The sequence below is a fragment of the Narcine bancroftii genome, chromosome 9 (genome assembly GCF_036971445.1).
Source record: "Narcine bancroftii isolate sNarBan1 chromosome 9, sNarBan1.hap1, whole genome shotgun sequence".
Classification (NCBI taxonomy): Eukaryota; Metazoa; Chordata; class Chondrichthyes; order Torpediniformes; family Narcinidae; genus Narcine; species Narcine bancroftii.
The window spans coordinates 1465705-1493360 of NC_091477.1; the positions used below are offsets into that span (position 1 = coordinate 1465705).

At 44.2% G+C, this 27656-nt stretch overlaps 2 protein-coding genes across 3 annotated transcripts in view; one reads left to right on the forward strand and one right to left on the reverse strand.

Annotated features, from left to right (window-relative positions):
• The first annotated feature begins 1009 nt into the window (after positions 1 to 1009).
• mrnip (MRN complex interacting protein) lies at positions 1010 to 23365 on the forward strand. The gene is made up of 9 exons (XM_069897834.1): positions 1010 to 1114; positions 1254 to 1347; positions 1722 to 1873; positions 12426 to 12485; positions 13877 to 13965; positions 15380 to 15449; positions 21096 to 21235; positions 21539 to 21626; positions 22367 to 23365. Exons 1-9 carry the CDS (start codon positions 1010 to 1012, stop codon positions 23045 to 23047), a joined length of 1479 nt encoding a protein of 492 aa, XP_069753935.1. The 3' UTR covers positions 23048 to 23365.
• Positions 23366 to 25855: 2490 nt separating this feature from the next.
• Positions 25856 to 27656, reverse strand: part of sqstm1 (sequestosome 1) — an 83950-nt gene continuing 82149 nt past the window's right edge. For both annotated transcript variants that reach the window (XM_069897974.1, XM_069897973.1), the window contains exon 8: positions 25856 to 27279. In XM_069897974.1, the coding sequence (XP_069754075.1) occupies positions 27122 to 27279 (158 nt within the window). In that variant the 3' untranslated portion in view covers positions 25856 to 27121. The remainder of the gene's footprint in view (positions 27280 to 27656) is intronic.

Below are 27656 nucleotides of genomic sequence, written 5' to 3' on the forward strand. Positions count from 1 at the left end.
CTTGCAACATTACTATGAAAAAAATAAAAACAATAGAGCACAAAAAGTCAGGCAGTGTCTTTGGTTCATTGATTATTCCGGAATCTGATGGCAGCAGGGAAGAAGCTGTCCTTGTGCTGCTTGTCTTTAGGCTTCTGGACCTTTTTTTCCCAAGGGTAGCACAGTGAAGAGGGCATGGCCTGGGTGGTGGGGTCTTTTAGGATTGATGCCACCATTTTAAGACACCGCCTCATGCGGATGTCCCCAATAGAGTGAAGTCTGGTGCCTGTGATGTCGCAGTTTACAACCCTCTGGAGTTTGTTCTAGTCCTGAGAGTTCGTGCCTCTGTACCAGGCAGTGATGCTCTCCACGATACACCTGTACAAGCTTACGAGAGTCTTCGGTGACATACCATTCAGAGAGAGATCCTTGGGACAGAGCAAAGGTGACATAATTTCACTTTTATAGGTTCCATTCAAAAATAAGAAAATTTAAGAGCAAAGTGGGTAAGGTCATTAATATTCCTTTGTCATGTGCACAATACGCTAAATAGGATAACCTTTTCTTCCTGTAAAGGCAAGCTGAGAGAATGTCACTAGCCCAGTTCCCAGCAATAAGGGAAAGAAGCAAAAGAGTGTCCCTTTAGAGACATTGAGTGTCTGTAGATTTGCCTTCAGCCTTCCCACATTCTCTGCAGTCACATGGCCTCCTGCCTGTTGCAGCCGTGAACCCGTGCTCCTGGTTCTGGTACAGAGGCACGAACTCTCAGGACTAGAACAAACTCCAGAGGGTTGTAAACTGCAACATCACAGGCACCAGACTTCACTCCATCGGGGACATCCGCATGAGGCGGGGGTCTTAAAATGGTGGCCTCTATCCTGAAAGACCCCACCACCCAGGCCATGCCCTCTTCACTCTGCTACCCTTGGGGAAAAAGGTCTAGGAGCCTAAAGACAAGCAGCACAAGAACAGCTTCTTCTCCGCTGCCATCAGATTCCGGAACCCGTGCTCCTGGTTCTGAACTCCCGATATGATCAGCATCAATGTCCGAGACCCTTCGGGAGCCCTCCTTGCCCTCAGTACCCAAATAGAGGCTGGTTCCCATGGGCCAGTATCCAGCAGCCGGTGTCCTAGGGTGAGACACTTGGATTCCAAGCCCCTCGGTGGTCCACTGTTGTGGTCACCTTGCCTTGGGGGTCCTCTCCATTGCTTCATGGCAGGGAGGGGAGCATCCTCCCACTCTGGTGCCCTATGCCCCTCTGCTGTTCCCTCAGAGTTCACACCCCTGGTGGTCTGTTGTCAAGCATGGGGACTACCTTGGGCGTGGATCACCGGGCTTGTGGATGCTGAGAGAAGAACGCCTAACCTGTATGGGGCTCTCGATATACTTTATGGTGTTAGATTGAGGTCCAGTTTATTGTCTGATTGTACAAGTACAACCGGACGAAGCACCGATTCCGGTCCTCGGTGTAAAACACGCAGACACACAACCAGACAAACAATCCCCACGCAGGACAAGTAGTCTTATACACAAATAGATCAATATTCTTTCATGAATATCAGAGTCTCGGATGGTCAGTGCAGGGTCTTCGGCCCGAAACGTTGACTGTCCGTTGCCTTCCACGGATGCTGCCTGACCCACCGAGTTCTTCCAGCACTTTGTGTTTGGCCGCGGGTTTCCAGCATCTGAGGCTCACTACGTCATCTGGGTTGATTCCGTCACTCCGGCCTCCTTCCGAGAGGGGGCGCCTCGACCTGTTGTGGGCGAGGGGGGATCCGGCTGGTCGCTGCGCGCGGCCGCAGTAGCTGCGGCGGGAGTTTCGAGCCGTCAGAGATGGCGCCGCATTTCCAGGCGCTGAGGTGTTGCCAATGCCGGGCGTTCCAGGTCCAGCAGGTATCGGGGTCCGGCCCGGGGGGGGGGGGGCGGTGAGGCCGGGGGCCCGTGTTCGTGAGGTCGGGGTCGGGCCCGGGGGGGGGGGGGGTGAGGCCGGGGGCCCGTGTTCGTGAGGTCGGGGGGCCCGTGTCCGTGAGGTCGGGGGGCCCGTGTCCGTGAGGTCGGGGTCCGGCCCGGGGGGGGGGGGGGGGGGCGGTGAGGTCGGGGGGCCCGTGTCCGTGAGGTCGGGGGGCCCGTGTCCGTGAGGTCGGGGGGCCCGTGTCCGTGAGGTCGGGGGGCCCGTGTCCGTGAGGTCGGGGGGCCCGTGTCCGTGAGGTCGGGGTCCGGCCCGGGGGGGGGGGCGGTGAGGCCGGGGGGCCCGTGTCCGGGGGGCCCGTGTCCGGGGGGCCCGTGTCCGTGAGGTCGGGGTCCGGCCCGGGGGGGGGGGGGGGGGGCGGTGAGGCCGGGGGCCCGTGTTCGTGAGGTCGGGGTCGGGCCCGGGGGGGGGGGGGGTGAGGCCGGGGGCCCGTGTTCGTGAGGTCGGGGGGCCCGTGTCCGTGAGGTCGGGGGGCCCGTGTCCGTGAGGTCGGGGTCCGGCCCGGGGGGGGGGGGGGGGGGGCGGTGAGGTCGGGGGGCCCGTGTCCGTGAGGTCGGGGGGCCCGTGTCCGTGAGGTCGGGGGGCCCGTGTCCGTGAGGTCGGGGGGCCCGTGTCCGTGAGGTCGGGGGGCCCGTGTCCGTGAGGTCGGGGTCCGGCCCGGGGGGGGGGGCGGTGAGGCCGGGGGGCCCGTGTCCGGGGGGCCCGTGTCCGGGGGGCCCGTGTCCGTGAGGTCGGGGTCCGGCTCGGGGGGGGGGGGTTGAGGCCGGGGGTCCGTGTCCGTGAGGTCGGGGTCCGGCCCGGGGGGGTTGAGGCCGGGGGTCCGTGTCCGTGAGGTCGGGGTCCGGCTCGGGGGGCCCGTGTTCGTGAGGTCGGGGTCGGGCCCGGGGGTGGGGGGGGGTTGAGTCCCGGGGCCCCGTGTCCGTGTTTCAGGTCCAGCAGGTATCGGGTAAAATTCGGTTTTTTAGCCCTTAATCAAGGGATGAGCAAAATGTAGGCAGGCGCCCAAAGAAAAGGGCATGGGGTAGAGCACAGTCTCACTGGCAGGAGGTGTTAGGAATTAAAGTACCTTTAAAGAAATTGCTCGAGACAAAAATTGAGAACAAAGAACATTTATTATACAACAATGCAAAGTTGGGTGCTTCCCCTTACCCTGGGAATACACACATATACTGGGGCTCACCCAACTTTTATACAGTCAATTTCAGTATCAGAGTGCCCTCCCCCTTACATTCTTCTGCCCCCTGGATGGGTTTGGCATAGGCAATCCTTCCTGCCTACGTGCAGTTTCAGTACACTTGGAGGACCAGGGGGTATCCTGTGGGTGCCCCATCATGTCATTGTCCTTATTCACACCTTCCTGATTCTCTGGGCTACAGTCTCTTGATATGCAGAGTTGACTCATTCTATCTAGGGTTGGCTAATTTCATATGTATAAATCTGTGTATGGTTAGCTAATTAGAAATGTATGACTTGGTACTTCTGTCCAGGGCTAGGAGACCCTTATCTGATCCAGACTACCTCAACTTCCTACATTCTATTGTACCTTACCATTCCTTATCTTAGTCCTATGGTCTTGTCACAAAGGATAGAAGATTCTTATGTTAATCGTGCTGACTCTGCTTTCCTGCATCCTAAGCCCCAAACTTATTCTGTTTGAACTGGTTTCAGCCATTTTACTGATGAACTTTAGTTTCTTCCATGTTCATAATTTTAGGTCAATTTTCCCATCTCTCACAATCCTCACTTTTCTTTTAGATCAGTAATACTGATCTTTCACCATGATCAGTGTTACTGATCTTTGGTTACTAGTGTCAGTGTGACTGATCCCCCCCCCCCTCTCCTCACTTTTCTTTTAGATCAGTAACACTGATCTTTCAAGTGTAAGGTGTAGTTTTACCCAGCTGGTCAATAACCGAATTGTAATGTCTGTGTAAAGTCTTTAGGTAGGGGAGCACCATGAAGGTCAGGGGAGTGAGTCCAGCTGCTTATTAGGGTTTGGAGTATCAGGCTCCAGTTCTCAGTAAAGAGTCTAGTCCATCCCATACGTTGAAATATTGAAGCAGTGTCTTTGAAGCACACGACCTTTGTAAGTGTTGTCCCGACGAAGTCTGAGAGGCGCTGCCTTCAGCAGCGAACGAGTAGCAGTCTATGAGAAGCGCTGCCTTCAGCAGCGAACGAGTAGCAGTCTATGAGAAGCGCTGCCTTCAGCAGCGAACGAGTAGCAGTCTATGAGAAGCGCTGCCTTCAGCAGCGAACGAGTAGCAGTAGTCAGGCGGTTCCGTTTGATTGTGGCTCGTATCTGATGTCCTCTTCAGCCCCGAACCCTAGGGCCACCGATCTCCGAAGGCTGTTTGGAGCCTGATATTAAAGTGTCAAGCAGCTCACGTTGTTGGAAACTGGTGCTCCCTTTCATGGGGTGATGAAAAGTGACCAAGCAGGGGGGGGATTGTTTCTTGTGATTTAACTGTGTGTTGCAGCTTGTCTGCTAACATTAGCATATATATCATTGAACTTGTGAGTTGCAGCCTGTCTGTGTACATTAGCATATGTATTAACTCTCTCTCTCTCTGTTACATGTACAATGCTGACTACCATTCTGTCTGTCTTTGTCCCACCATGTCCTTTGTGCTATCGCTTCAAAACTCCTGTCTTTAATACCTGTGTAGGCTAAGATACAAATTAGATGTACTCCACTAAAGCTGTTTAATTCCCCTGGTCCGTATTGGGATCCCTTATATCCCATTATGATTATACATTAAATCTATGCCCTGTCTACATTCTAAAGGAGCTGAATTGTAACCTCTGCTGCCCCTATTCCAGGGGGGCTTAAAACATTAACGAACAATATTCCAAAGAAATTAGTAAACAACAATGAACAATACATGTAAAGCTCATTAAAAACAGCATTAAAATACAATAAGAACTGAATAAAGCACAATAAATGTAAAGCTCATTGAAAACTGCAATAAAATACAATAAGAACTGAATAAAACACAATAAATGTAAAGCTCATTGAAAACTGCAATAAAATACAATAAGAACTGAATAAAACACAATAAATGTAAAGCTCATTGAAAACTGCAATAAAATACAACAATAACTGAATAATCAAAAGACAAGTAAAATACAACAATAACTGAATAAACCATTAAAGAAACGAAAAAAAATGTTAAATTACGGCACTTTGTAACAATCTGACTTTCCCTTGTGTTAGTGTAAAAATTGTAAAATGAAACACAAACCATATTTGCATGGGTTTTGAATATGTTAGACCTTATTAAAATGCAGTTGGAGCTGCTTGTCTGTATGGGGCACAACCCTCCAATTTGTTAGAGTGAGTACATAACAGACATTGCAGCACAAGAGCCCCTGCAAGAGAACTTGAAACATATTCAACCTTTAGTTCTGCCTTAAGTAAAATGCCTTGTGCCACAGCTCACAGGAGCTGGCCTTATTTAAAACAGTCTGTAAAACAGGCACCAAAAAAAGTTAAAAGATGTTCTTATGAAGATTGCACACACAATAATTTAAGTACAGGCTAGTTTCTATTATATTCCACTTAAAGTTCTGCTGCATGAATCCTGGAGCTTGTGGAGTCATTATTGAATCAAGAAATATTGGTACCATGCCAATCTCATTCTAACATGCCAATTTCTCCAGTCCTTAAGTCAAGATGTACTGAATAGCATCTGGTACAAGATTTGTGAGTTATTAATGATATTATTATTCTTATGCACCCAATTGTTCTGAACTATGCCACCAATTTAAATCATATTCCACCTATTGCAGTACTCACACAGCACCATAGACCAGTTCGCAGGTTTATTTCTCCATTAAGCTGAATCCAGTTGCGCAGGATTTACCTCCGTGATTATTTACAATGTAACTTCCGCACTACCGGATTTAAATATAAACCTGATGAATGGGGGAAAGTTATCATGAATTAAATAACAGCGGCAATACAGAGAAATTGTGCTGAGGCATTAATTTCACTCCAGAGGAAAATGCACCAGAGAAATGAATGATTAAACTTATAGGAATCCCCATAGGAATCCCCAGAGGTATCTTTATTCTCCAGAGGTGGGTGATCTTTAAACTCACGGACCTTGACTGCTGAATGTGTAGAAGAAATGTATTTGATAGGGCTCCATACCTCTAACTGCAAGACAAGAGCCTGAAGCCTCAATTTCAAGTGCCACAGTGCACTTAAAGGGACATGCACACTCCCCCTTCAACTGGCTGATTCAGCCACTTTACACATCAGATCCTTTCTTTATCTCACATACACTTAAAGTTAAGATGTATAGAACTCACCCTATTTGCGCAAACATTTCTCCCTGCAAATGTTATAACATCACTCAACTCTCAGGTACTCCCTGTGCAAAATCACATTTAAATACAATTTATTTCATAAATTGGAATTAACTGGTAGTTAAATTCGCTAATTCTACAGTATTGAAAAACGATCATTTATGACATTTAATTTTTAGCATGAATTTTAATCAATATTGGTCAGTGACTGAAGTGGGAAGTCGTGATTTATGAAATTATCTCTGGTCTCTACTCTCCCACTCCCTGCACTTCTCCCAACATTCAGGAGCTGGCACACAGTCCCTGCCTTTTCCATGTTACTCATCTACTATTACTTTAACTGCTTGCATCAAAATGTTAGCCTTTGCTTTCTGCTTATCCTCAGATGTCTGGACAAATGCTTTTTGTGTGATCTGTAGAAGCTGGGTTATTCCCTGCTCATGCCAATTTTCTGTCTTTTGTAATTTTCTCCTAATGTCTGGGGCTGAGTTGGTAACAAAACCTGTTAGTACCAATTGTTCCCCTGCTGGGGATTCTATGTCGAGACCCCCATATTGTATATATATTTGGTCCCAAGCTGCACATCCCTGGGGATCTTCTATCAGGGAGGTCAGTTCTTTCTTAAAGTTACACACTTCAGTACTGGTCAGGGGCACATTTACGAAACCGAGACCCTCTCCCATGGGAACTTCCCACAGTGGTCTCATCCAATTGGTTTCTGGCTTATTAGGTCTGGGTTCCTGCTCCCTGGGAAATGAATCAAAGGGTTCTGCCCTTTCTTCCTGAAGAGTCTCACGCTGTTCTGAATTAAAGTTACCTCTCTCTCCTGCCAACAGAGGTGGTAATCGAGTGCTTTGTGAGCAAGTTATCATACCACTCCTGCTCTCTTCTCTCTTCTCTAGTGGTGGGGAAGGTGCAGAAGGGTAGGTCATAGGAGGGGAAGGAAAGATAGGAGCTGGCATAGGAGGAACATAGGGTGGAGGGAGGGAATGTAACACATCCCAACCCTGTGATTCAGGGACAAGAGGTTCCTCCTCTCTCTTATCCCTGGATTCTTTCTCATTCAAAACCAGCTGTTCAATGGATCCCTTGAGCCAGCAGGCTGCATATTCCCTGCTCTCAACATTGTCTGGCTGGTTTTGATAGAGCCATAAGTTCAAACTTCACACATCCATTCATCCTCGGATCCGAATTTTGGCCAGTACACGGAGCTCCCTTTAACCGGGTATCCCACCCATTCATTACAACAATACCTGACCGTCGTCAGTTTGTCTTTACCGCGGGTCTTTCCTGTGCCCCACTCAGATAACATCATCCCAAGCGGGCTGTACGTAGCTATCTGGTGGTCACGTCCTGTGTCAGGACTCTCATCTCTACTGCCCGCTATTCCCATACTTAGGAACAAGTAAAATACTCTTACCGAGTTCTGGCAGTACTGCTCTAGCGCGCGTCCTTCCGCCGTTTGTTCTCAATGCCTCTTCTCGGATATCACTCGCTTCTTCCACTGACCAGCCACCCGTCGCCCGTGAGTCCAGCTGAATCAGCCGGGGTGCACCTACTCTCGTCGTCGGGGTACTCTGTCAGTGGAGGGAGTGTGATCCCGGACGAGCCCCCATTTGTTAGGAATTAAAGTACCTTTAAAGAAATTGCTCGAGACAAAAATTGAGAACAAAGAACATTTATTACTACAACAATGCAAAGTTGGGTGCTTCCCCTTACCCTGGGAATACACACATATACTGGGGCTCACCCAACTTTTATACAGTCAATTTCAGTATCAGAATGCCCTCCCCCTTACATTCTTCTGCCCCCTGGATGGGTTTGGCATAGGTAATTCTTCCTGCCTACGTGCAGTTTCAGTACACTTGGAGGACCAGGGGGTATCCTGTGGGTGCCCCATCATGTCATTGTCCTTATTCACACCTTCCTGATTCTCTGGGCTACAGTCTCTTGATATGCAGAGTTGACTCATTCTATCTAGGGTTGGCTAATTTCATATGTATAAATCTGTGTATGGTTAGCTAATTAGAAATGTATGACTTGGTACTTCTGTCCAGGGCTAGGAGACCCTTATCTGATCCAGACTACCTCAACTTCCTACATTCTATTGTACCTTACCATTCCTTATCTTAGTCCTATGGTCTTGTCACAAAGGATAGAAGATTCTTATGTTAATCGTGCTGACTCTGCTTTCCTGCATCCTAAGCCCCAAACTTATCCTGTTTGAACTGGTTTCAGCCATTTTACTGATGAACTTTAGTTTCTTCCATGTTCATAATTTTAGGTCAATTTTCCCATCTCTCACAGAGGGAACAGGTGGCTGTGTGAATGGAGAGCTGGAGGAAAGGAGACAGAGGGGTGGGGAAGAGAGGGAGAATGGGGAGTGGGCCAGCAGAAACCGGAGAAGTCGGGGTTCATACTGTCTGGTTGGAGAGGCCCAAATGGAAAGTTAGGTGTTGGTTGTCTGTATCTTGCACGGACGCTGCGAGACCTGCTGAGGCTCCTCCAGCATTTCTGTGCCTGAGGTTCCCACAACATAATGTTCCAACTTTGTAGAGGTAGTTTGAGAAGATCTTTGCATCTTTTCCTTTTGCTGCTTCGTGATCTATCTGCTCCAAATGGTAGGTACATTGTTTCCATTGGTGGGGGAGACGAGAACAAGGGGACATAGCCTCAAGATTCAGGGGAGTAGGTTTAGGATGGGAGATGAGGTACTGCTTTTCCAGAGGGGGGTGGATCTGTGGAATTCTCTGCCCATTGAAGCAGTGGAGGCGACCTCAGTAAATATTATTTAAGGCAAGATTGGATAGATTTTTAATAGCAGGGGAATTAAGGGATATGGGGAAAAGGCAGGTAGGTGAAAATAAGGCTATCATCAGATCAGCCATGATCACATTGAATGTCAGTGCAGACTTGACGGGCCGACTCTTGCTCCTATTTCTTAGGTTAAGTTCTTAAAATATTATCTTTTTAATCTCATGAGCCTGGAGTGCAATGAAGAGAAAGTGGTGCAGAGAATTTGGTAATGGAAGCAGACATCGGCCATTCACAGCACCACATAATGTTTGCATTGTCTGATGCAGTTGCTGCATTGCCTTTGATTTCTGTAATACCATGTTCTTTGTGAAGCCTGTGAGCTATCTCCTGGGAGTACAGCTCCGTTGTGAACTAGGGTGCCAGAGTGTGGCTGGCAATGGGGAATGGTCTTTGGATAGACTGGGTGAGAACAAAACCAAGTGTGCACATGCAGCCAAAACACTTTAGGACAGTGGTTGGATGCCAAAGGTGCTCTGTGGTTAGTAAGGGATTTCTTAAGGTGATATGTGAATGGGGGAAAAAAAGGTTGAGAATCACTGCTTTAGGATCTTTTACCTTTCAATCAACTGGATAATTCTTCTACACTGCAGTGGGTACCTTGACCACTCTGATTTTGATGTGGATTCCATTCATCACCTTGGATGGGCTGTGCCATGCAGTCAATCATGTCTGAACCATTTAGCAGCCCTTTCTTTTTTACCCACCCCATGATTCACAGGGATCACAGCAAGAGAAAGAGCTCTCCATTTATGACACTCCTTGCTTTTGCTCTTGGTTCTGTAAAATGTTCCTGTTTCTTTTCAGAAACCCCTACTTAATCAGTTCTCACTGGCTTTTTGTGTTTTTAATTTTTTTTAATTAATTTTTTTAATTTTTCACACCATAAATCATATTAGCCATGATATACACTATTTCTTTTTCACACATATACAGTGACTTTTTCTCCCCCCCCCCTCCCTCCTCCCAGGCCACCCCCCACCCCCCCCCTCCCTCCTCCCAGGCCACCTCCCTCCTCCCAGGCCACCCCCCACCCCCCCCCCCCTCATCCATTTTAGGTATACAATCTTGGTTGCATTAAGCCAGTCAGACAATGTTGTCATTCAACAAAAATACACCAGAAATTCTACTGAGTCCATTCTTTTCTTTCCTTCTCCTTCCATCAACTTAGGTAATGTTTGTCCCCGGTAGGTTTTCGCTATTGTATTTAATGTAAGGCTCCCATACTTGTTCGAATATTTCAATATTATTTCTTAACCTATATGTTATTTTTTCTAATGGAATACATTTATTCATTTAAATTTAGTAGTTTCTTCCTTTTAATTTGGTTATGTATTCCATTAATATTTAAAGTCATATAGTTCAGCGTAGCCCTTTTATATTTTGTTTATCTTCTCTTTCCGTTTTTCCATCATTACCTTTCCTCCTTTTCCATTTCTGTTTTCTTATTTTCAACTCTTTATAAGACAACATTCCTACAACATCCAACATTTTCCTTATTCTCCTATTTCTATCTTATTTATCCCCAATCTCCCCTTCCCCTCCTGAGTTGTCCTTTATCCCTTGTCGGACAACCACATCTCCCCTCTCCATTTGGATTTGCGAATCCACTCGCAAGCGTCAACTGATTTTGCAGTGACCGCTATTTCCCCCCACCCCGCCCCCCCCCCCAGAAAAGATTTCACTTTTCATATGTCACAAAGGTCACTCTTTTAATTCCCTCTTTATTCTCTCTATTCCATTACCTTCCCTTATTAATTCTTGTCTATATTATCTATATTTTCCTCTAAGTACAGATACATTCACGTATGCACATTGTCTCTATTCACTCTTATACCTCTTTACCCGCATACATATCAATCGTGATCATTTTTACTCTCATTACCCGTCTTCATCCCTCAGTCTATTTTTGTCTTTACCCACATACATATCAATCGTGATCATTTTTACTCTCATTACCCGACTTCCTCCCTCAGTCTATTTTTGTAATTGTTCTGCAAATTTTCGTGCTTCTTCTGGATCCGAGAATAGTCTATTTTGTTGTCCTGGAATAAATATTTTCAATACCGCTGGATGCTTTAGTATAAATTTATACCCTTTCTTCCATAAAATCGCCTTTGCTGTATTGAACTCTTTTCTCTTCTTTAGGAGTTCAAAACTTATATCTGGATAAATGAAGATTTTTTGCCCTTTATACTCCAGTGGTTTGTTGCCCTCTCTTACTTTTTCCATTGTCTTCTCCAGTACCTTTTCTCTTGTAGTATATCTTAGGAATTTTACTACAATAGATCTTGGTTTTTGTTGTGGTTGTGGTTTAGAGGCCAATACTCTATGTGCCCTTTCTATTTCCATTTCTTGCTGTAGTTCTGGACATCCTAGGGCCTTAGGGATCCACTCTTTTATAAACTCCCTCATATTCTTGCCTTCTTCATCTTCCTTAAGGCCCACTATCTTTATGTTATTTCTTCTGTTATAATTTTCCATTGTATCTATTTTTTGAGCTAGTAGTTCTTGTGTCTCCTTAGTTTTTTTATTAGATTTCTCCAATTTCTTTTTTAAGTCTTCTACCTCCATTTCTGCTGCTACTGCCCGCTCTTCCATCTTGTCCATTTTCTTTCCCATTTCTGTTAAGGTCATATCTATTTTATTCATTTTCTCTTCTGTGTTGTTTATTCTTTTTCTTAAATACTTAAATTCCTGCGTTTGCCATTCTTTAAATGACTCCATGTATCCTTTAATAAGAGAAAGTACCTCCTTTATCTTGCCTTTCTTTTCTTCTTCTATTTCACTGTACTCTTCCTCCTCTTCTTCCTCTGGGTTGGCCATCTGTTGTTTCTTTGTTGCCCTTTCCTTCTCTTCTTTCTTGTTTCTATTGTCTTCTGTGGTCTCTTCTTGCTGCAGGTGTTCTGCAGCTGTCGTTGCCGGCTGTGGAGATCGACTCCCCAGCTGGTCCCCCCTCCCGTCGGTGTGTTTTTTTTCATGCGCGGTTGCGCACTTTTACTCGGCTCAGCGAGCCATTTTTGTAGTCCATTATTTACCGACCTGAGGGAGCGGGTTTCTCTCTCCGCAGCGGGCCTCTTCGGACAGGTAAGGCCTTCACCTTTTTCCTCCTTTGTCTTCTCTTCCTCTCTTCTTACCGTTGCTTTCGATTTTTCTTTTTTTGTCGCCATCTTCTTTCCACCTTTATACTCACTTTTCTGTAACTTTTATTTCTGTGCCTTTGTGTTTTCCTTTGTTTTTCCCGACTTTTCTGGAGAGGGCTGGAGTTCACCGTCCGGCCACTACTCCATCACGTGACTCCCTGTGTTTTTAATTTAATGTGTATTTTAATGAAACAATTGTTGATTTCAGGTTAAAAAGAGCAAGAAGTGGAACTGCAAATTATGTGGAGAGAAGCAGTCAGTGCTGAAGGTGAGTTTGCCAACTTTGTGGAGCTAAGTCACAAGCTGAAAACAGAACACAAATGCACAATTCAGCTTGAGAATAATGTGTCAGTCCCCTGATTCTTTCAATTGGCACATAAAAATGAAATAGCAAGTCTCTGGTCAGTGCACAAATTAGTGCCTTTATTTGATAGAACAGATTCTATCACTAATGTGTCTATGTACAGATAGTAGTGTAGGATGACTGTGATTGGCTGAGAGTGTAGCCACACCTACTGGCAAGTCTTAAAGGATTGCTCCTAGCCAGACCAGGTCATTCTGGATTGGTCGACCTACATGATATACTCCAGTCTTTTAGTTAATAAAAGCCTTGGTTTAGATCAACAAGTCTTTGGTTCTTTTCGACGCGCATTACACTTTAGAACCATGGTTCCAGAGATGGCTGTCCTGGGAACCACAGACTGTAAATGGGCAAACAGATGTACCAGCCACAGGTTATTGGATGACAATCTCACCTCTGAGTCCGAGGGTTGTGTGTTAAAGCCACATTTAAGTGAGACGTGCCCTATCAGTTGGATATAAAAGAATCTTTGAAATAACCACAGAATTCAGTTCAAGGTGCTGCACAGGTTTCACTTTTCAAAATCCAGACTGTCAGCCATGTATCCTAACTGCAATCAGTGTAATGGCTCCCCTTGGCACCTAATTCACATGTTCTATTACTGCCCCAAAATACAAGGGTTCTGGAGTGGAGTATTCAGCACACCATCCAAAATATTTAAAGTCATTTTGCAGCCCTGCCCGTTGACTGTAATATTTAGGATCTCTGACAACTCTCTAAATTCCCTGCAGAAAGACGCAATTGCATTTACATCTCTATTAGCCAACTCTCTAATCTTGTTATACTGTAAGTGTGATAGGGGGCCCACTGGAAAAAAAAATCCACAAATGGCAACCCATTATACGTTTTTTTTCTCCAAATTCCGAGTGCTTACAAAGTAAATGCCTAACTGAGACGGTAATATATTGATGATACTGTCAGCAAAGGTGCTAAGGTAGTCAGGGGGGGAAGGTCTGGGCATGTATCTGATGATGTATGTGAATGTTTGTACATGTGTTGGTTTTTCTGTTTAAAAAAAAAATGAAAATAGGATAACAATGTGTATCTGTATAATGTGTAAAAGTTGTTTTTGATGCTCAATAACATTTTGGGGAAAAAAACTAAAGAAGAGGTGGTTCTCCCTGATATGCTGTGATATTATAAATCATTCAATTAGCGAAACTACCTGTGCACAATTATAATACAAGAAATGCAATGGCCATTTTAAAAGTATGGGCGTGAAGCTTGCTGTATAAATCCAGGTTTCTTTCCAGGCTTCCTTCCCTGTGTTATATGATTTGATGTGATGGTCTCCCCAGGTGTATGGCCAGGGCTCGGGGGCTGATTGCAGACATCATGTACAGAAATTGAACATGCTGCGAGGGCTGACGATGGAAGCCGCTACTTGGTAACCTGTCTTTGTTCTATAGGAGAATTACAGTAAAACCCCCAATATCTGGAATTTAAGCAACCATTAAAAAAATATATAGGTTAAAAAAATACAAAAGTTTAAAATTGGCACCCCTAGTGGCACCCACGCAATCTCAAGCAACTGGCAAATTTGCTTATCAGGTATCTACCAATCCCCATCGGTGCTGGATATAGGGGGTTTTACTGTATGTAATTTGTACAGGGGCACTGAACAAGACTGGTGTCCTTTTATGAATTCCTTTTGGAAAGTTCCCACTAAATTGGCTTCAGCGCCTTTTCAGGTTGCACATTTCAGATTATAATCTTTCACAACATGAGGACTTTCATTCCTGTTCTTCTCTCATTAACAGGAACAATGATAGAAAATTGATCAGCCACCTTCATGGTTTGGTTATTTTTGCCAGTACAATTCAACAAATTAAATCTCTCCATCTACATTTCTGTTTAAGTTTGAGCTCCGAGGGAACTGTATTCTATCAACCTTCTTTGCAACAGATTCCTGGTAGTATCAGTCCGCTGGTCTTGTCCTGTGACCTACAGTTCTTTTGCCAGTCACCTTAAATCTGTGTCTTGTGACCATCCTGCCACTGCAAAAGTTTGCATAACATGATCTATTAAATGTTTCTTGTACTCGTCTCTACTCCAAGGAAAATACCCTTCTCTGTCTCTCCATACAACTGCTCTCTCGTCCCTGGACCACGTTAGTAAAACTCCTTTGTGGCATATCCAATGCTCACTAATGTATGACATTTAATATGAACCTAATCAGCACTATTCCTTTCACCCATGATGATCTCTAGGTCTGCTGAAGTATCATTCTTTTTCCCACCATCCCACTTTACTCTACAGTATTGATTTTGAAAAGATCTGAGCTTGGGGCACCTCGGTTGACGTGGTGGTTAGCGCCACGCTGTTACAGCACCAGTAATCAGGACTGGGGTTTGAATCCTGCGCTGTCCGTAAGGAGTTTGTACGTTCTCCTCATGTCTGTGTGGGTTTTCCCTGGGTGCTCCAGTTTCCTCCCACCTTCCAAAACGTACCGGGGGTTAGGTCAATTGGGTGGGATGAGCAGAAAGGGCCAGTTACCATTCTAAATTCAAAAATTTACATTTTAAATTTACCAACTAAGCTCACATTATATCCCTCAATTGCCAGCAAATGATAATGACACAGGATTAGCAGCTCCAACTGATTGAGGTGGATTGGAACTGCAGTACAAAACTCTTGTCTTTGAAGGATCTATATATGCAGTTGAACTTTAAAGCAAGTTCGATGAAACTAAGATATCTCCCCAGCCAGATCAGATTCAGTGCAGCTGGGGAGTAGATTTGGCATGTTCATCCAAACTCTGTACTTCTCTGTTATAATATGAGTAATTTTCTTTTGATCAGGCCCATTGAGGAACCAGCATATTCCAGTGATGACTGCCAAGCCCAAAACTTTTGTGTAGTGGGTGGACAGGTAAGAAGAATCAAAATAGTGGGTAGATTACTAATCTGTATGTGATACAGAAGGACCATACTAAAGATGGCATTTTCTGGCCAATCTGAGCATTTCCACGTTTTGGTTTTTATTTCATACAAGTACATTAGCTTTCCATCCATTTCCATAAATGTTGGGGCTTGAATTCATGCTCAGTCTCCACAACTTCGTATTGGGTGACCATCATTTTTCATACCAGCTGAATAACAGCATTAATGTCTTTTTCTTGAATTGAATGCAGACAGATTTGCCAAGACAGTACCTGAAGTCCAAGGTTGAACTGTGTGAAAAGATTCCACTAAGTTGGCATTTCATGAAACAGATTAATGGGTGATTTGGTGAAAGTTAAAGGGATAGAGTCATACAGGGTGGAAACAGGCCCTTTGGCCCAACTTGCCCACATTGACCAAAATGTCCCACCCACTCTAGTCCCACCTGCCTGTGGTTGCCCCACATCTAAACCTAATCCATCTATCCAATTTTTTACTTAAATGGAGAAATTATTCCCTGTATGGTTGAAAAGTCTAATACAAAGAGCACAGAGTAAATAAATATGATGTGATAATCATTACGAATGCATGTCTCCAGGATGACATAAATTGGATTTGAATATTGAAGGGTACCTTAGACTTGCAATGACTAAAGCTACGGAAAAGTGGAAAATAAAGAAGTCACTTGTCAGAGTATGAGAGGTGTGGCAAAAATCATGGGAGATTGGTAACCTACACATAAAGTGGAAAAATCAATGGCTAAAGGGCTCTCAAGTGAATTTAGGCTGATTTCAGGATCATTTCTTAGAATGACATGTTCTGGAGCTAAGCCAGAGAGCATGTAGTGAGACCTGTATTGAGCAATTAATTTATTGACATCATGAAGATACTCCAAGAAGCACCAATTGATTGAAGGTTGAATTTTGCATTCAATTTGAAGGAGAGAAGGCTCGTATTTTAAACTGAAAAATGGGCAAATATGAGAGTATGAAGTGAACTGATAAAGTCAGTTAAGAGTTAAGTTAGTGGAGATGCAGTTGAATCAAAGTTGAAAGCATAATGTGCAAGAATAAATAGATGTCCTCTAGTGTTTGCTATTATAGCCCCAGGAAAAAGCTGCTGGGTGTCCACCCTATCTAAGCCCTCTAATAAGTCAGAATGTAAGAGTGTAGTTACTTATGACACAGAAGATCTTTGGTCCATGCTGACTTCCAGCAGAATTTCATAAATATGGACTAAAGGGGCATGTCTTACACCAGTCAACATCAATAACAGATATTAACCCTTTACTGGAAGGTTATAATCCAAAAAAAATCAGGAGTTCTAGGAAAATTGGGGATCTGAGATTGAATAAAATGCCTGATTTATCAATACAGGTACACGATCCTTTATCCGGAACCCTTGGGGGACAGTGTGTTCCGAATTTCGGATTTTTCTGGATTTCGGAAAGCCCACCTGAATTGTGATGCCGTATCCACCCCCACCCCTTTTCAGTTGCCTGGCCGCCTCCCCCGACCGCCGGTCCCTCGGCCACCTCCCCCGACCGCCGGTCCCCACTTGCTGGATCTTGGAGCTTTCCGGATTTTAGATTTTTGGTGGAATTTAATTCCATTTATATGCAAGCAGGATAGTCAACCTGGACTGTGGGTAATAAAATCCTGGACACCTGGTGCCAGAAAGGGATCTGGTGTATCGAGGATTGTTATAAGCGAAGGCAGCTCATGTCATTCTGTTATAACATAACATAACATAACAATTACAGCACGGAAACAGGCCATTAGGCCCTTCTAGTCCGCACCGAACCAAACACCCCTTTCTAATCCCACCTCCCTGCACAATGCCCATAACCCTCCATCTTCTTCTCATCCATATACCTGCCCAACCTTTTCTTAAATAATACAATTGACTCCGCCGCCACTATTTCTCCCAATAAGATCTTTCTTTCAGGAAATTGGGACCTTTTATGGCCCTACCTAGATGTAGTAACATGGAGATTCTAATTCAACTGGGGAATGTGTGTAAATTTATCTCTAAGATGTATTACATATTCCAAAGTGAGGGATTGAAACTGAGCTAAAAACAGGTCGAGGGAGCGATGGGAGTTGGACTTGGGCACAACAATCAATGAAGAGTGGTGCAAGACCTATCTATGTCTAGTCAGTGTGACTGAGGTCATTAGTGCTAGATGCAGGTTGATGCGATACAATTTCTTGCATCAGCTATACCTCACACCATAAAAATTACACAAATCAAAATCTGAAATTTCAGAATTGTGCTTTCGGTGTGGTGTGGAGGTTGGACCTCTACCTGCTATGTACAAAGATAATATCTTACTGGGATAACCTAGTGGACATTCTAAAGAAAAATTACAAAAGTGAATTTTTCACAGGATCCAGATGTGTACCTTTTGGGAGATATTGGGGATGTGAGTTTTAGACTGTCAAAATACCAAATTTTTTTCGTGAAGGTTGCCTTGTCAGTAGCCAGGAAGTATATAGTGGTTACATGGAAGTCTGACTCCCAACTAAATATCACACGATGAAATATGGAAATGCAGAGTTGAATTTCCGTAGAGAAAATCACATACAATCTAAGGAAGAAACACACCACATTCGTTAGAGTGTGGCAACCTTATTTGAAAAATATTGGCGCACACATGGATTAACCCCCCCCTTCGAATCAGGGGTATTGTAGCAATCCGTCCCAGCATGGAAATGATTGTGATCAAGGAAGTGGGACATGGCGCAGACGATGTGTTTCTTCCAGTTTCGTTTTGAGTTTTTAAATTTCTTTTAATTTAATTTTAAGTTCTTACCCTTTGTTACTTATCCTTTCTGATTGTTTTTTCCTAGGGTTCTGTAGGGGTCTTTGACCCCACCAAAATTTGTTTGTGTCGATGTAATTGAGTGTATTTTCAGTTATACAAGGATGGGGAGGCAAGAGGGGGAGATAAATACAGAGTCTGTATATTACATGAAAGTTTAAAAATATATGGCTTGTTTGAATCTTACGAGTCTATGAAAATTAAAATAAAATATTCAACAAAAAAAAGCAGGACGGTCCTCGATTATGAAATTGTAACAAGAACACAAGGCTACCTATATTGAAGATGAGCTTTATTTCCTTGCCATATGAAAGATGATATAAGTGAATTGAGTGAGTCAAAAAAATGATTTAGGAATAAATAAAAACAATCCTTTAGTCCAAATTAAGAATGTCTGAGGACAGGATTTGAACATTCGTTGTCCATGAAGTTTGGGACTTTATTTTCAAACTGATCAACACTGTCTGCTGCCATTCAAAGTGGTACACAGGGCCCACTCAAATTAGCTCGTTTTTACTCATACATAAATCCTCGTGATAAATACAAAATGATTCTCTAATCCACATGTTCTGGATGTGCCCCAGTTTGGTAAAATGTTGGAGAGTTTTTCAAACATTATCAGTGATTCTCAATTTAAAATTAGAACCAAATCCCTTAGTTGCTCTGTTTGGAACTCTGAGAACACAATGTACTAACTCCAATTAAATGTCACATTTTATCTTTGACTTCGTTGCTGGCCAGACATGCTATTTTGATCAAGTGGAAAGATAATACCCCACCTATTCATGCACAATGGCTCAGGGGCGTAATCTCCCGTTTAAATTTGCAAAAAATTAGATATGCAATTAAGATGGTAGGAACAGGGAACAGTGGCTGATGAAACAGGTGAGGTAACTAGTTAAGAGGAAGAAGGAAGCATACATTAGATATAGGAAACAGGAAAGGCTCATGAGAAGTATATGGTAGTCAAGAGGGAGCTTAAGAAAGGTCTTAGAAGAGCTTGAAGGGGACATGAGAAGGCCTTAGCACGTAGATTTAAAGAGAATCCCAAGGTGTTCTATGTGCATGTGAAGAACAGAGGATGACAAGAATGAAAGTGGGGCCGCTAAAAGATAAAGGAGGCAACATGTGCCTGGAGGCGGAGGAGGTTGGGGAGGTTTTCTCACAAGAGAAAAGCACCTTGATCACAATGAAGTCAAAATAGAACAGGCCTGTGGGCTGGACGATGTGGAGATTAAGGACAAGGAAGTGTTGGATCTTCTTAAAAATGTCAAGGTTGATAAGTCCCCGGGCCAGACGTGATAAACCCCAGGCTGCTGTGGGAAGTGAGGGAAGAAAATAGCTGGGGCACTGGCTATCACCTTTGAATCCTCTTTGGCCGCAGGGGAGTTGCCAGAGGATTGGAGAATGGCAAATATAGACCACTTATTGAGTATCCTGGGAATTATGGAGTGCAAACTATTGGAGAGGATTGTTAAGGACAGGATCTATGAGCATTTGGAGAAGTCCAGTCTACTCAAGGATAATCAGCAGGGCTTTGTGAAGGGAAGGTCATGCCTCATGAGTCTAATTGAATTTTTTGAAAGGGTAACAAATGAAATTCATGAGGTAGGGCAACAGATGTGGTCTATATGGATTTTAGCAAGGCATTTGGCAAGGTCCCCCACAAGAGAAAGTCATGAGGCACAGGATCAGTGGAAAATTAACTGTATAGGTAAAAAAAATTAGCTTGTAGGAAGAAAGCAGAGAGTAGCGATGGAAGGAAAGTATTCTGCCTGGAGGTCAGTGACTAGTGGAGTGCCACAGGGAACTGTTCCGGGACCCCTGCTCTTTGTAATTTTTATAAATGACCTGGATGAAGAGGCAGAAGGTTGGGTCAGTAAGTTTGCGGATGACACAAAAGTTGGAGGAGTTGTGGATGGAGCTGAAGATTGTCGAAGGTTACAAGAGGATATAGACAGGATGCAGAGTTGAGCAGAAAAGTGGCAGATGGAGTTCAATCCGGGTAAGGGCGAGTTGATGGATTTTGAAAGGATGAACCAGAAGGCTGAGTACAGGGTTAATGGTCGGTTACTTAAGAGTGTGGATGAACAGAGAGACCTTGGGGTGCAAATCCATACACCCCTCAAGGTAACCGCACAGGTTGGTAGGATTGTTAAGAAAGCCTATACGAGGCTAGGATTCATTAATGGGGGATTGAATTCAGGAGTAGAGGGGTCATGTTACAACTCTACAAATATTTAAGACCTCCTTAAAAGTATTGTGTTCAGTTCTGGTCACCTCATTACAGGAAGGATGTGGAAGCTATGGAGAGGGTGCAAAGGAGGAGATTTAACAGGATGTTGCCTAGATTGGGAAACAAGTCTTATGAGACAATGTTAACAGAGCTGGGAGCATAGAAGGATGAGAGAAGACTTGATAAAGGTTTTCAAGATTATGAGAAGCATAGATAGGGTGGACAGCCGGTGTCTGTTTCCTAGGGCAGGATCAGCAAACACCAGAGGACATGTACAAAGTGAAGGGAGGGAGGAAGGGAGGGTTTTTTTTATATATACAGACCCATCTGTGTGCCATCAGATTTAATGAACTTCACAACTTGAACTCAATCCAGTTCATTAGGTGACTGTCCCTTTGTCTTTGCTGTTGTTGAAGAGCAGAATGCAGAGCTACTTCTTTATTCAATCAACAACCCCATGTACAATGAAAGATCTGGTTTTTTTAATTAAAATTAGTTGAAGGTAGGGTTTGTAATCTCATTTAGTATCACCGTTTTAATTGTATCCCGTATAAATTGCTTTCCTATGGATTCAGAGCCAAGAAGCCAATCACTGGAGCGTTTATTTGGATCAGAAGCCCGTAGAAGAACCTTCAGATCAAGAAGGAGATGAAGTGGTGTACACTGATCGGCAACAGTTCCAGGCTGATGTGAAGAATGCCTGTAGAAGTCGAAGGTCAGAATTGCAGAAAGTGACATTAAATTGGTTGTGTTATTCCAGAGGGCTTTGCTTTACCTGGTGTCAGTCAGCCACTCTTGTTCTTCGATCCTGGTGTTGTGAAAGATGATGGGGGAATATTGTGGCATTGCCCAGGATTGAAGAATTGACTATTATGGGCAGGTTAGCAGGAGGATAACTGGGTCCCTGCTTACAGAGGAGGAGGATGGGAGTGATTTACTGAAGAGATGGTTAGTTTCAGGATTCAGAATTCATTTTCTTCCCTGTCTGTATTGAAATTTATTATATTTTTATTCTTAGTAAACGTAAAAGAGGATCACTCATCGAATCTGTGAAGCTGGATCCATATGGACGTTGGAGTGGGAAGGAGAGTGCTGGAAAGAAAATGGTATGTTATCTGGTGAGAATTTTGTCATTCTCACCTATAACCTGTTGGCCTGTGCTCCTTCCCTACCCCTCCTCCTCCCTGTCCCTCCTCCCCGCTCCTTCTGTTCTCCTCCCCTCCCTGCTCCTTCTCCTCTCCTGCTCACTGCCCCTTCTCCTCTCCTCCCCACCACTTCTCCCCATGCCTCTCCTCCCCTGCTCCCCACCTCCTCATCCCCTAACCCATTGTCGCCCGCTCATCCCCCCACCTCCTCCTCCCTCTTCCCTTCTTATCACCCCACCCTCTTGTTTCCTGCTCCCCTCGATCCATTGTCACCCCCTTGTCCGCCACTCCTTCTTCCCTTCTCATTCCCCACCCCTTCCTTACCCCTGGCCTCTCGCCCCCTTCTCCCTACCTTTTTATTCAGGAGCTACTGCCTGATGATCTGGGTTTCTCCATGTATTAATCTACAATCACAGCATCTGCAAACTTTATTGAATAAATCCAGTGTGACTCTCTGTTTTCTTTTCCCCTCCTTTCTTTATTAATGTTCTTACACTTACTAGCTTCCAGGTCTGTGGACAATCCATGCCAATCATTGCAGTGTTCGTGTACTTAAGGGGCTGGGTTTCTTGGAACATCTTGGGTGCAACAAAGATGAGCTTTGGTGGGAACACTTCTCCCAAGGAATTGGCTCAGAGGGGATTCTGTTTTGTTAACAATTTCTTCGACGTTTGACTAAGCTCATGCTTTCTGTGTTGCAGAAGTATGTGAATTCCACATTGATGAAGAATGCCAATGAGAACCCAGAAAGTGGAGAAGCAACAGATATTTTAAACCTGTCCAAATTGGATTCCAACTCTGCTGTCCATCTTGGTGACAAAAGCAAAACTGATAAAGCTTTCCGGGCCAAACTAACAGAGACATCAAGGTGGGATAAGTTCCTACCTAGTACTGAATTCTTCAACTGTGGGACTGTGAATTCTGGACAGCAAGTGTGGGAGCAGGATTCTCCTTCCACTCCCCTTCCCTTGGCACAATTGGTACTGGAAGATAATAGGGTACTGGGTGATTTGGCCAGTTTAGTGCCGTCTTGGGACAGCTGGCCAAGTGTGTCATCTTCAGCAGGGACAGAGAAGGTCGTGACCGGGCTGCTAACTGCTGGTTCTGAGGGACTTGTTAAAGGAGCCGGTGTTACGGTGAATCCATGTGAAAGCATTGACTCTAAGGGAGTGGGTAATAATGCATGTGGGGCTGGGAAGAATGGGCCTATATTCCTGGACCGTGCTGTCAGAAGTTCATGCATCCTTAAACCAGGGACTTTGTCGTCCCTGCTGCCTCCATTAACTGGAGGGTCACCAGGAACAACTCTTGCATTAACCACCAAGCAACCCTGTTCATTTATGTCCCTCTTTCAGACCGATGAGGACTTTGATGATCTGTGATGTATTTTTCAATTGTTTGGTGACCAACATCTTGCGTCAACCACACAAGCTGGAGGAACTTCCACTGGTCCAAGGGCATCCACAGACAAAAATGGTTGGGTGTTATTTTGGGTCTGAACCCATGGTGTGTTTTGAGCGTTGAAGTTGATTTGAAGTAATTTTTCAAAAGAGCTGGACAGTTGGAAGTTTATGTAGCACCACTAAAATTCCCTTGTGATGTGTTTAAGGTCATTGTATCAGCAAATTTCTTGGGGAACTGTGGTGAACGTTGGAAGTGAAATGGTGATGGACCTGCAGTTTGAACAATGTCATATTTTGGTATGTCTACATTCATTACCGTTCGGTGCTTTTTTTATTTAATGCATCTGATCCAAAAGGTATTTATATATTTCTGGCTGTATTAAGTTTTAAACCATGAGAACCAACAGCATAGTTATTATGGGTCACAAAATGAGATTTATCAAGGTCTTACACAATAATGATCCCTAACAGGCTTAACCACTGGTGTAATTTGCATAATCGCTCTTGCAGTCAGACTTTTTGTCATACAACACTGAAACCTGCCCATTCTGACCTTTTTGCCCATCTACACTAATTCCATTTGTCTGCAATGTTGCCTTTTGAAATGTCTGTCCAAATGCTGCTTTAGTTTTGTAATTGCATTTGATTCCACCGCCTCCCCGGCATTGCCTTTGAGCTACCCATCATTCTCTGTGAGGAAGAAAAGCTACTCAGATCCTCTTTAAAGTTCCTCCCTCTCACCTCATGCCCTTGTTTTTAATGCATTACCATGGAAAATGATTTCGACAATCTACCCTATCTCGGGACTTGCAAATTTCCGTGCAGCCTCCAAGGCTTCAGGGAAAATAAGCACAGCCTATCTATAACTAAAGCCCTCCAATCCAGGCAACGTGCTGGATATTTGCTGCTGCCCCCTCTCCCACACAATGGGGTCTCCTTCCTCTAGTGTGGAGACCAGACTTGCACAGTACTCTGGTGTAAACTACCCAGTGTGTGATAAAATTGCAACACAATGTCACATCTTCCTGATAAAGAAAGCCTGCCAATACCTCCTTCTCCACCCTCTTGACTTATGTTTCAACTTTCTCCTCACACCCATTAGGAATTTTCTTTTGTTTAAATCTACAAATTCATTTTGAAGGTTTGCTGTAATTGACATTTTTAACTTGACCAACAAATAAACTTTTTAACAGCAGTTTGATGTTGAGACTATTTCAAGGCACTGGTGAGGCCAAATTTGGAATACTGTGTAGTTTTGGTTCTGAAATTATAGGAAGGATAAGGCAGAGAGGGTGCAGAAAAGATTTACTAAAATGGGCCTGGATTGCAGTATCTAAAATACGGAGAAAGATTGAGTCGACTCGGTCTTTAATCATGGGAGAGTAGAAGGTTGAGGAGGGATTTTATAGAGTAGATGTGAATAGGCTCTTGCCCTTGAGGGTACATGAGATTGGAATGAGGGGTCATGAGTTAAGGGATAAAAGTTTAGAAGTAACACGAGAGGAAGCTTCTTCACTCAGAGTGGTGGCTGAGTGGAATGACCTTCCGGAAGAGGTGGTTGCAGCAGGGTCAATTTTGTCATTTAAGACAAGGTTGGATGAGTGCATGGATGTGAGAGGATTGGAGGGCATGAAGCAGGTAAGTGGGTCTAAAGGAGCTGAGATGGCCTGTTCCGTACTGTAATTGTTATATGGTTTATATAAGCCATCCCAATGTTGATGTAACAGCTCAACCCAATGTTGCCTCCTGATAATACGTGACCATGTCCTATAGAAAGTGGAAATGTCAATGAGTCATAAGCTAATTGGAGGTGGTCAGGCAGCCTCTGTTATGGTTGACATTTCAGGTCAAAACTTCCTATCAGGAATGAGAGTGCAAGGGGGAAAAGTGTGTGTTGGTGTTGTGACAGAGAATTCAATGTTCATACCATTGCATCCCACCAGTGGAATGTGGTGCTTTTCTGGCTAACACTGAATCTCCACTTTTAAGTAACCTGCACCTCAGCTCCTTTCTCTCCTCCTCCTCTTCAGTCCTGATGCAACTATCCAATTCTCTCCACAGATGCTGCCTGATCCATTCATTTCCTCCAGCAGTTTGTTTTTAATCTCTAGATTCCAGATTGCAGTCTCTTCTCCCCAAGTGTCAGTGAGTGCTGCACATGGGTCTCGGTGATCATTCATTGGGAGAATGGTGAAATGACAAGGCAGATGCAATCACCTGTTTCTGGTATATGGAAGGAAGTGGTAGAAGCAGGAATAACTATCATTCAAAAGTCATTCAGGCAGGTACATGGATAGGAAGGGTTTTGTGTATGAGCTGAACAGAGGTAAAGGGCACTAGCCTGGTCAGGATGGCCAAAATACCCGTTTTGGTGCTGCCCAACTCTGAAGTAGTGATGTGAAAGATTGGTCAGGATCTCATGGAATGGTGCAGAAGGCACGAGTGGTCAGTTGGACAACTCCTCATTTCTTCTGCTTATTTGTTGGATTCTTTTGCCAATTGTCATCTTTGGTTACTGACCCACCTGCACGAGAGAATAGTTCCTCCAGATTTATCCCATCTCAATACTTTGTAAATTTCTCCTTCAACAGACTTGTTCCTGGTAGGATATCCAGGATTATTTGAAAAGTCCATGTGGCTGAGTTAAAGAATCAGTGTCACTTCCTTGCTCCTGTTCTCTTGGTTCCATTTGAGGATATGTAAAGACTGTGTTTCTGATCTGTTTACAGCTTTCTGCTGGAAATATCTTGTGATGAGTCGAAAATAACCATAAATTCACTGTGCACCTTTAATCCTTCACCATTTTGCTGTTTAATATGCATTTTTTATTGCTAGAAATAAAGTAACAAATACAGAGGTCCTGATGCTGAATACATGTTGACAGTCATCCTACAAAAGCTGAGCAGGGCTGAATTGGAAGTGGGCAGGGGAGAGAAGTTTTGTGCCACAGTGCTGATGGAGAACACAAGCAGAGGTATCCGTGCATAGTTTAATGCCTTCTCTTCACGTTGCAGCTAGTCTGGCCTGATTTTGCAGGGAAGACGTGTCTGTGCACACCAGTCCCTTTGTTTAAATCGACATTGATAAAAGGATGCCAACTGCCATTTTAAAATTCTGAACTCACTGGCTCCCCCCCTGGTTTTAACAGATCCTGTTACTGCACTTGCTCAAATATCAAACTGAATTTTTTTTTCCTGAATCACATCAGCCTTAACCACCAAAACCCATCTCTTTGGTCAACTCCATGCAGCGTTGTCAACTATTGTTTGATATTTGCATTACAGAAGCCACCAGACAGTCTAGTTATTTGGTGTGTTGCCACAAAAGTACATTGAATTGTTTGGCTCCCTTCAGCATGCAGCCTGTCTCTGCTGTTATCTGTAGCTGCTCAAGTCAGGGCCACTGCTAGGTTTAACTCTGCCTGCAACCTAACGTACAGTGACTCTCAATTCAAATTGGTCCCAAATACAACAGCTATTTGAACAACAGTGAAGCCATTTACTCTCTTCACACCCCCACTCCCCAAACAAAGAAATTGGCCCTTCCTCTATTCCACAAGAATATGGTGCCACCATAGAAACCAAAAACAACTGCACATCAGGATTATCATTCACCAATACAGCATGTAACTGCCTCGACTGAGCTGGCACCAGAAGAAGTTGCTCGAGTGAAAGACAATTACAAAATCTTCTTGCATGAATGCGTTCACAGCAAAGAAAGTGACTGGCCCTTGAACAGTGTTGTCCACTGTGGACTCAACAGGTTGAATTTTTCTCACAGGGATAATTTTACACATTGCAAAGTGGTGTGAGCGACCTGAAAGTGAGAGCCATAATTTTAAAAACTGAACTTACTTGAGGGAGAATAACAGAGGGAAGCCCCAGGCTCTTGACTGAAGTGGGTTTACTGGGTACCTGCTCAGCCCTGCTAGATACAGAATGGTTTAAGCTCAATAAAGATGGTTACAATCCACAAAGAAAAGGTGCACCAGCCTCATCTGCAGCAGGAAAGCGATACATTTTCTGCTGGTGTACAGTTGCTGCCTCGGGCACTTCATTGGCGAGCTGGCCCCTTGGCAGGCTGCATGGCATCCAGCGCTGCTCCAATGTCACACTGCTTGGCCTGCAAGAGCCGGGTCAACCAGCCCTCATCATCGTGAAAACCCATGGACAGCATTTGAGACAGGGCTTCAATCAGCCGGGGCTCTGCATCTGAAAGAGAACACATGGATCCTCGTCAGAAACAGGAGCTGGCCATATGGCCCTATCAAGACTGCTCCACCAATCAATATGATCTGGCCATGAACTCTGCTCCCCTTACCTGCCTTTTCACCATAACCCTCAATTCTCCTACTATGCAGCAATCTAACCATCTTATTTATATTTAATGAGGTGACCTAATGTTTCCTTGGGCAGGGAATTCTACAGATTTATGAGTTCCCTGGGAGAAGTTCCCTCTCATCTATATTAAATACAACACCCCTTTATTATTCTCTTTAGTTCATTAAAGAATTTCTCTGTTAAGGGAATTGGTAACAATTGAAATAGGTATTGTATCCTTGGGAACACATTTCATTTTAATGCAATTT